At 43.6% G+C, this 10621-nt stretch overlaps 1 protein-coding gene across 2 annotated transcripts; it reads right to left on the bottom strand.

The window, feature by feature from the left end:
* Positions 1–4391: 4391 nt before the first annotated feature.
* On the bottom strand, positions 4392–9517 carry LOC120697053 (BTB/POZ domain-containing protein POB1-like). Of its 2 annotated transcripts, none has more exons than XM_039980187.1 (6): positions 9149–9517; positions 7305–7436; positions 6340–6458; positions 6190–6253; positions 5582–5861; positions 4392–5465 (listed from the first exon to the last, which is right to left on the bottom strand). In XM_039980187.1, exons 1-6 carry the CDS (start codon positions 9357–9359, stop codon positions 4655–4657), a joined length of 1617 nt encoding a protein of 538 aa, XP_039836121.1. In that variant the 5' UTR covers positions 9360–9517; the 3' UTR covers positions 4392–4654. The 2 variants fall into 2 exon arrangements, with proteins under 2 accessions (XP_039836121.1, XP_039836117.1); XM_039980183.1 differs by having other exon boundaries at positions 6340–6461; positions 9149–9501.
* Positions 9518–10621: the final 1104 nt, after the last annotated feature.

Raw genomic sequence — 10621 nt, 5'->3', positions numbered from 1 at the left:
TCAAGCTCATACTCACTCTTTCTAAAAATTCTAAATTTCTCTAAATATGGAGCATTAAACAAAGAATAAAGACCATCAAACAAGAGAGGATGAAGTTGCAAACTTTTGACACACTTGGATGAGTGAGATCCCCACAAAAATTAAAAAAATGGGCAGCACCTCCTCTCTCACGCCATGGAAGCACCTCGAGCTCGGTGAAGAAATGGTTGGCTCGGGCTCGGGGAGGAAGAAGACGCCCGTTTTATAGTGGCCAAGTTAGTACCGGCTGGAGACACCAGCCGGTACTAAATCTCTCATTTAGTACCGGCTGGAGCCACCAGCCGATACTAAATTTCCTCGGAGCCATTTAGTACCGGCTCGTGGCTCCAGCCGGTACTAAATGGCTCCTAGCCGTTGCGCACTGGTGTCCGTGCCGGCTATTTAGTACCGGCTGGAGCCACGAGTCGGTATTAATAGGCTCCTATTTTTTGACCGGTACAAAATTGCGCTGTTAGTACCGGTCGAAAGTTGGACCGGTACTAACATGCAGGGACGAATGCCCCGTTTTCTAGCAGTGCCCATTCGTATGAACATCTTTTGTACACACGAAATGTTTTGAAGATTATTTTCATCATGAAATTAAACAATCACCGCTAAAATGATTTAGATGTATTAATTATATCTAGCCGGACCGGGGCTCTGTGCAAAATGCAGAGGCAGAGGAAGAGATGTATACACACAAATAAAACAAAATGGAGGCGAGACAGATCGTGACATGGATTGGGAACATGGAGCCATGACCCTTTTGGCAGCAACAAGCCAAAGGACTGAAGCTTTTTGTCCTGCCCTCTCAAATCATAGCCACATTCTCCCACATGGGAGTCCGTTCCTTGGCATAGCGACAACGTTTCATTCGGCCGGAGAGCGAGAAATCAGGAATGACTAAAAGAGGCCACCATGAGTCGATGGCACGCAAGAATCAACAGCAATCATTGTTGTATATGATGAACATAGATTGTGGACGTGCCAATTTGGCTCCTGTAACTGTATATATTCGTCACACTATATCAGTAAAAACAATGGTAACATTGTGCCTACCTTTAATTTTATCCATGCTGAAGAATGGATCGAGACGTCAATACACGCAGTTTTCTCCAAATGCTTTATCTTTATTTTTTTCTAAAAATATAGTACATACGTAGACCCTTACGTACACGCGGCATACTCACTCCTATCAAAACATGCAAGCAACCTTACTCCTATGAAAATATCCGAGAAATTGGGCCGCTATATCCTTGAAATTGATGAAGTCACCACAGATGTCTTGCTGTCGACGGTCACATTGCCTACCGCTGAAAAATAATACTAAAAATAATGCTAGCTAAATTTTAGAATAAATTCAAAAAAATATGAGCAAGGACGTGAGGCAGCCGTGTGGGTGGGCTGCTAGAGCCCCAGCTGGCAAGTTAACCGAGTCCCAAATTCAGTCCCCAAATGCTCTATAGGTGGAGTCCTCGATTGCCTACTAAGTATAGTAGAGGTGCTTCAGGATGTGCCTCGATATATGTTTGCACCAAAATGGTTTATATATCTTTGCTTGGGAAGGACAATTTTTTGCTCACCTTTATTCGTTTATGATAAAGAATTAAACCTCGGAAAAATAAAAAGGAAGCATGACCATGAAGAGAATATAATTTATCTAGCGTACAAGGCCGAAAAAACAATTGTTCATTGCAAGAGGACATGGAACAATGTGCATGTACGCCCTCCGTCCTAGAATGTAGAATATTCTGAGTTTTTTTAGATAGATTATGGAGGTATAGAGAAAAGATATATGTACCTCTTATTAATGCACTGTTTAGTTAAACAATTGCTTAATTTTAGGACGGTTCTTTAGCTTATGCACCAAAATCAAGAAGATTAGCATGACTTTTTCACTCCTCCAACCCATCGCAATTGTTTTTTTTATAAAGCTAGCACCAAAACTAAGGAGATTAGCATATCTTTTTGTCCAAAAAATTTTTAGGATGCCTTACATTTGAGTACAAATTTTAAACCCTACAATACCTTATATTCTAGGACGGAGGAAGTATGCTGCTAAAAGATTTAAAGTTTTCAACATCATTGATGCTTACTGCTGTGCAGGTGATACATGTGGGCAATTTTGATTTTAGTTGCTTTAGTTTTGTTTACGCGCTCACTGCGGTGACATGAAATGGTACTATTTAAGATCAACATCCAAAGGACTATTTACGGGCGCAGTGAATTAAATTTTGTGTTATGGTACACCGAACTAAATTAACCTAATATAGGTTTTTACTAAAATGAGAAAAATGGCCATTTAAATTTTATTCTTTGAAAGTAACTATATATTCCCTCTGTCCTATAAAGAGTGCAATTCTAGTTATTTTAAGACAGAGTAGACGTAGCGTGAAAAGACTCTTATGCCCTCATTTATTGGCCACATGCATTTAGTTTTAGTATGCAAATCGAATCTAGCCATTTAATTAGGCAGATAGTTGAGATTCAAATTCTAGAATTGTATTTTGTGTGGAGTTTTTCGTTCAAACTTAGAATTGCACTTTTCATAGCAAGGAGGGAGTACGTAGCTAAAAACACAAAAACTTGCATTCATTTATTCAGCTATTAAGATTATTAATTTATTATTGAATTGGCACGGCAACGAAGACTCCACAAAAAGGGCCTATTGTGCATTTTGTATGAGTTTCAGGATGATTTAACACGAAACAGTCCATTCCATAGGAATGGAATGAAGAAAGCTTTTTACAGATCTACTATCCGTTCCAAATTATAAGTCATTTCAAGAATCTTGGAGAGTCAAAGTTTTTCGAGTTTGATCAAATTTATATGACAAGATAATAACATTTATGATATCATTAGATTTTTTGTTAGCTATATTTTCATAGTGCACCTATTTGATATCATAAATCTTTATATTTCTCTCTATAATTTTGGTCAAACTTTAAGATGGTTTGACTCTCCAAGAATCTTGGAATGATTTATAATTTGGAACGGAGGGAGTAAGTCGAAGCCTAAACATAATAGTTGAAATGCTTTCAAGAGGTAGTCACACGTTGGAGCATTCACAGCTAGCTCATATTTATGTTAGAAGATCAAATCATGGAAGATTTTCTTTTTCAAAGACAAATAAGTGCGTGCCACTATTATATGAAACAACATTTTGGTGGAGAAAGGAAAATATGCTGTTGACCCGGAAAGAAATATGGTAGGCATGGAGAGCCGGGGCACAAGGGATGAACAGCTAACAGTAGTGGAAACAGGAGTAAAAAAGAACGGCTTTTATGCATACGGAACATCTTAACTTAGCAATGCTGATAGCAGACATGTGTGTGTAGCGCACAAATGACAAATCAAGTGAGAAACAAAATGTTGGTTTCGAGAAAACCTTGAAAGCCTCCCCTTTAATTTGCACACAAACTCAACAAGCAAATTAATCCCCGGAATAAAAAAAAACCTGCAAAACCCTGAACCCAATATATGTATAGCAGAGCCGAGCGGCGCAATAACTTGTTTTGCAGTGCCACTTTATGTGTGTGTGTGTGTGTGCAGCGAGCGACCAAGATGCTGGCGCTGGTGCACCGACAGAGGAAGAAAGCGAGACGGGGGCGGTGGGAGGGGAGGGGAGGATCCGGCGGGACAGGGACGCTGGCAGCGGCCGCGCACCCAACCCGCGCGCGCGCAGAGCCGCAGAGACCGGGGGGCTGGACTGTGCGGATGGCACCTCGCTGTTGGCTAGCTACTTGCCATCGGGTTCGGGTCGGCTCACGGTTGGGGCGTCGCGGCGCCCCGGACGGCGACCGCCGAGCTAGCGCTTCCGGCGACGCCGCAGCTGCAGCTCCAGCAGCAGGCAGCAGCGCGCCGGACGCGTCCTGGTCTCGTAGCGTCGCGTCGCTGAGCCCCCCGTGGTGTCGTGCCGTGCGGCGATCTCGCTCATTTGCGCGTCGAATCCAGTGGTACGAAGATCGGATTGGTCAAATCTGAAGAAACCAATCTGAAGACATTGACTCTCGATTGCCTTTCCCAAGAATGGTACGTGGAACTTTTCAGATCCTGCTCGGAGAAGCAAGAGCAGGATGATGCTTGCTCGCCGACACCACGGTTCAGCAGGTCCGTCTCAACAGAACGGCAGGCGAAGGCACCGTGAAACTGGACGCTGCTAGGCTGCTGTCACCGGGACACAAGCAGCGCAGCGACATCTGCTTCACGAGATCTGCTCGCTGCCAATGCGCCCCTACAGATCAAAGGGCACAGGCGCAGGCAAACACAACAGTTCGGACCAGAATCGAATCTACCTCACCGGCAGGTTTAGAGATACCTCACCGGCAGGTTTAGAGAACCAAAAGTTTGTAAAAGGTTTCCCATCCGATATCTTTTTTTCAGCTGGTGTAATAACTTTTTTCACTATTCGGGGACAAGGATCATACAACCTTCTTCCTAGCGAAGGAACAAAGGAGGCTTTTTCGCCTTCCTTTTTAACTTGTCATCACCAAACTGTCTATCAACAAAAGGATTAAGGTGCATGGACAAAAGGTAAAACAAAAAGGATATCTGCAGCACACAACATTCTTCGCAACAACACCCACTCGGCCTGACGGAAGGGAAGGGCAGGGCAGCACATCCCGCAGCTGCCGCTCTAGGGTTGCTTTATCGTCAGCTCAGCTCTCAGGTGCAGCATCCCGTCGATGAAGAAGAGGCTGTCGTCGGCCATGAACGTCTGCCATGGGATAGCAAAGAGATTCCTGTACCCGACTGCCTTCCCACCAGTGAAGGTGTAGTTGCCCTTGTACTTGCTGACAAACTCGCCGGAGGGTCTCGTCCTCGCAGCAAACTCATAGTCCACTGTCACGCTCATTGAGCCCTTCTCTTGCATCCCTAGGAAGAGGCCAAAGCAGTAGAACGTGCTCTGCTGCTCCATGTTACAGTGGGCTGAGAGGAAGAAGCCTTGCCCTGCGAGATGGAATGCTTGAGAGTATATCCGGCCTGATGGGAAGAGTCGAGAGCACTCCTCACGCTTGAGATCCAAGTATGCTATGCACTGTGGGTAGGGCCGATCAAACTCAACGACTTTCAGAGGTCTGTACTTGTAAGCCCGCTCTGCGAATTTCCGACATGTTACTGCATCCGCTGCAAGAGCGCGTTGCCTGTGCGGTGCATCAGCCTTGTATAGAAGTGCCTCAGTGACACACTTGGTTGCTTGCTCATGGTCGATATCAATGCATGTTAGGACCTTCCGCAGCTTCCTACAGGTCATGTGACTGAATCGCACAAGAGGGAGCAGACGAGAGCTCAATATCTCACGCCTCTCCTCTGGCTTCGGGTATTGCGCACGGGCCCATCTGAGCAAGAAGTCATAGATGGTATCTTCAGATGCCACCTGAAGGTCATTACTTGACAAGATGGCTTCGATCCCAGCAAGAGGGATGTTCATCACTTCATCTTGGAACCTGAAACAAGAGAAACCATGCCTTAAGTATGCTAAGAATGATTTTTCTCAGAAGAACATTGGGCTAAGCTTTCCCTAAAAGTCGAAATAAGTCTCAATCCAGTGTATATCACTCACTTAGTCAAATCCTTGTATTTTACGGCAAGGAAATCCTTGGCTGCATCTGTCAGAGGTTGAACTGCAGCTGCCATTGAAATGGAGCACGGGAGATCTAGGTAGAGTAGTGCCGACTCTGTAGTCATAGGCAAGCTTGTGAGCAATTGGCTGCAGTACCTCATGCATGAAACAACCTCAAATTTGTCGGCTGCCATCAGGATATCCAGCAGAAGAGTGGGCTCAGTTGTCGTCAGCTTTCCACTATACATAAAGCTTAAAAGCTCCATGAGGGCGGTTTCCTCTGTTACAAGGGAATTTAAAAAAAAAAGATGACGCACAAGGTAAGTATTCATTAGAGAATCGAACAAAAAATAGATATATATTTTTCTGGGTGTGCAAAGTGTGACAGTAGGCTAGGAAAAATATCCATTTGGTAGGTGAAGTTAATGAGGGGAAAAAAGAGAACACAGTTTCACTACTGAAGAAAATAAAAAGGAAAGGCACAAACTGGGAAATAGAAAACATTCTTTGACACAAATAACCATAGAAATATATTTTTTTAAAACGAATACTTAGGCAATAAAATTGAAAGAAGTGGGATCTTCTAGCTCCTAATGTTATCACATTACCTGAATCAGTAATTCTAAGGGTTGCATGTCTCTGATCAGATTCTTTCATGCCGTTTGAGAAAAGCTAAGAAAAAAAAAGCATTTAGCATATCAGAAAGCGAATAGACTGGAGTATAGAACAAATGCATTTCAGGAGGTTATCACAGCTACCTTGAAAAAGAAAGGACTCTTCGCAGCAAGAATTGCTGAGCTGATATAAATCGTCTTTACTCGTAAAACTGGCGTACTTACAACGGTCCAAGACGAATCAATACCTTGTCCATCATCACCTGCTAAATACCAGTGTTAAAGAAAAAAAAAGGACAAACAGTGAAGGAAGCAAAAGGTACAAAACAGTCACAATAGACAGATATTCTGCCATCAATATTCAAACTATTGTTTTTTGCATGCAGATTAGTTTGCTACCTTTCAGAAAGAGGGTATCGCAAAGCTAAAGAAACATAAATTTTGAAAACACTACAAACAGAATAATCATTTTGTCTGCTTCCAGCAATCTAAGCATGCTTATAGATCACCATGTAACAATCACAGTTGTTAATCCCAAGGATCAAATTAGACAAGCAACTCAAGCAGGCTCAAGCAACCACCTACTTTGTCAGAAGGTTGTGCCTAGTTCATCAATGTACACAAGCATTCTACAACCCAAGTTATATTAGTTCTTCCTACAAGCTATCAATTTTGTTTATAGAACTAGCAATCGGCAGATTTGATGTAATGATCAAACAGAAAACAAGGATGTTCTTGTTTTAATTTAACCAAACCCCAAAAATAAGGAACAGGGGACAGCTAAAGATGTTTTAATTTGAGAATTCAGTCTTTGATATTTGGAACATAAACATGAAGGGTAGCTAGAAGAAATGGACTAAATAAGAACCTTGGAAGTCCTTTAACAATAAAACAAGGATGTTCTGGTTTCTAAATGATTTTTCCAACATCTCAATCTAACCAAACCCCAAAAATGTTCAATTTAGTAGAGAAATCTAAATTTCCCCAACGTTTTTTGACAGCAAGAGCTTTTGTTTTTTTGTCAAACTTCACTAACGATCAGAAAAGAAAAAACAATAATAATATCAGCAAAGAACAATATAAGTGATTGAACTTTCAGCTGTACAAACCATCTTGACCAACATCAGGTGGAGATTCTTCTACCATTGCTACAGGTTCCTCTTGATTTTCTTCATATGCATCACATTCTTCTGCTTCAACTTCATCGCAATTCGTCTGGTCTGACATGTGAGTTGTAGATTCTACAGAAGGTAATTATTGACAGTCAAAAGATGGCTTCCATCATAAACCACAAAGGCAGATGGTAAATAGCACAGCAGAAAATCTGATGGAACGACGAAGGATCCATAAGCCATAGTATATGTAACATTGTTACATAGCAAATTGATGATATGTACACAACAATGTAAACGTCAAGGGGTGGAACAGATCTGCTTCCTCAATCTTGTTGCAGAAATCAGAATCCATCCACAAGCAAGACATTGTTAGATAAATGAAAATGTAGCATCCATAAGCAAGACCCATGATTTGTGTCACCAACATCGAGTCACATGGATTGTGGAAATGCCATAAGAATCACAAGACAGCATCAATGAGTGTGGTTACCAAGATCAACAAGCAACTCGAAGGTTATCTTCTTTACAGAAATTTGCTTCTTGAAGGGTAGAGGTATACACTCCAGTTTAGATCGATAATTATAGGTCCAGTGACAAACATTCTTTTATACAACATAGTTAATGACCATGTCACTAAGTTAAACTAAAAAATACTCATAAAATGGGGACACATGAACATGAAGAAGGTAATGGAGCAATTTGTTTCTTGAATAATAAGGTAACTCAAAACAAAGAGTTGTCAGAATTTCTCATCCTGATTCCACCACCGAAATATGTTAATCCTTACATTTCACGGTAGAATTCTCAATTGTCTCGACGTGAATGCTCGGAGTATCTATTCAAGCACAAAATCTCGACCCTCAGGATATATTACCAAGCACAAAACTACTCTTCCCACGTTACCTTCCCAAGGCCCAGGTTTGCTGCAGAGCCACACCACACACATCTACATATCATTGAATCAGAAATATCCATGTGATGTGATGTAACCTAAAGAGTATCACAAAGTGGTTTGAAGTTTTCTGAGCTGCACCCATCTATCCTGTCCAGTGGGTCAACAGCTACAATTGTTAGCAGGTGATTGTGACATCCACATATATGACTTAAAATATCCCGTGAGTGACTTCGAATTCAAATTACGGACAACCAAAATAAGGCCCTGTTTAGATTTTTACCTGTAAACCCCGTAAACACAAAAAAAAACATCGCATCAAATGTTTTGATACATGCATGGAGTAGTAAATGAAGTCTATTTGCAAAACTTTTTGCATGGATGGGCTGTAAATCGCGAGACGAATCTAATGAGCCTACTTAATCTATGATTTGCAACAGTGATGCTACAGTCCCATCCGCTAATTATGGATTAATTAGCATCATTAGATTCGTCTTGCGATTTACAACCCATCTGTACAAAAAGTTTTGTAAATAGACTTCATTTAGTACTTCAAAATAGCAAGATTCATTTGCAAAATTTTTACACGTAAACAACTAAACACGCCCTAAGTTTATTCTTCGTACCTCCGCCAATCACTCAGCCGATGCCAGATCACAATGTCAGGAGAGCCGTACGAGAACATGATGACGAGCCAAAATTGTGGAATTCCCCTCTAACCCTTCCCCCAATTTCCTAGCCATTTCAAATACAGTCACTGTAAGGTTCCTACGGAAACAGATTTCTTAACCCACCCCCAAAATCCCGAAATGAGGCGTTAAATTCCCCCCACAAATTCAGAGCCAAATCGCGTCGGACATCACCGAAATCTCCACGCAGATCGCACGATCGCAAGGAGACGCATCCAGGCAGGCAGCCAACAAGCGCATAGAGTCTCTGGACGCACCTTTCTCCTTGAGGAGCTCCTCGCGGCGGCGCTTGCGGTGGCGCGCCCAGTCGGCGAGCCCTCCACCCCCGGCGCCGGCGCTGCTGGAGCCCGGCGCGTCGTCGTCCCCCGGGACGACCTCGATCCGCAGCTCCCGGTCGGAGAAGTTGACCTCGTTGAAGGCGAACTCGAAGTTGGGCCCCCCACCCCCGGGCGAGAAGTCCGGGTCCATCTCCGCCGCCGCGCCCCTACTCCTCCGCCGACGGGGAGCGGGGGTGGAGGCGGTGGCTGTAACCCTAGCCGGCGGAGGGCTCGAGGGGGGAGGAGGGCGAGATGGGAGGAGGAGAGGGAGGGGGAGGAAGAGGAGCCCAGGAGGGATGTGGTTATAATAAGGGGACGAAGGAGGGGGTAGAAGCGGAAGCGGAAGAACGTTTTGGTCGTTGTGGTGCCGCGATAGCGGGCGTGGAATTCGTGCTTCGGACAGTTGGGTGAGCGTCATTACAGGCCGTAATTGGCGTTCCGAGTACTGCTTAAAAATCGTATTTGCTGCTTTTTCAAAAAAAAACCGTATTTCCTGCTTAAAATTAGGGCGTGATTAGATAGAAAGATTAGGGTCTGATGGTTTGAATTCGTAGTGCACGAACAAAACCCAGACAGTCTGCAGAGGAGCAGTCGACATCTTTTGAGCGGATCTTTCGTCTTCCTATACTAGGAGGAAATTGGAATGTGTTTGCAAGTTTCCTTATGATATGATTGGTCATGCATTTCTAGATTTAACTGCATCACAATTCTAGCCACCAATTGTTAGATATCTAGGCATTTTTCGGTATATTTTAATTCCAAATATTAATATCAATTTCATGATATAGATGAGTGATAATATGTGTACAAGATATGTGCATGTGTTCATGTTATTCTCACTAATAAGCATGAACAAAAAATTAAACCAGAGTAGGTTTAGTAAGTACCCCAAGGCGGGACCAGTGCCGGAGGCACCGGTTGCGCCGTTAACAGCTGGAATAAACATGTTATTCGACTGGTCTTGCTCGAAGTAGCCGAACTATGTCGATGCAGGAAGATGTTCGCAGTGCAGTCCCACGAACGGTTACGCCGTGAAGTAGTCGAAGTAGTCGTTCGCACGAGCGGTTACGCCGGGAAGTAGACGAAGTAGTCGTTCGCACGAGTGGTTACGCCGGGAAGTAGACGAAGGAATCGTTCAGGGAGCGAGCAGTCGCGTCAAGACGCTTCCCAAAAACCTAATTGCCCGCGTCCTGTGCAGGACCTTCAGCGAGCAGAGGTTCCGGAGGCCCTGCTCTCGCTAGACCTGTGCGCGCAGTACTAGCGGTGGGGAAGGCAGAAAGCAGCTGAGGGAGAAGGGAGAGGTCTCCTGAAGAGGAGTACCTGGATGAGTGCTTGAGATGAGTGAGGATGAGAGGAGAGGGTACTGGTTTATATAGGCACGATATGCCTCAGGTTCAACGAACCTGGACGTCA

The sequence above is a fragment of the Panicum virgatum genome, chromosome 1K (genome assembly GCF_016808335.1).
Source record: "Panicum virgatum strain AP13 chromosome 1K, P.virgatum_v5, whole genome shotgun sequence".
In the NCBI taxonomy this organism is placed as follows: Eukaryota; Viridiplantae; Streptophyta; class Magnoliopsida; order Poales; family Poaceae; genus Panicum; species Panicum virgatum.
The sequence above is the reverse complement of the archived record's forward strand: the minus strand, read 5'-3'. Positions and strand labels throughout refer to the sequence as shown.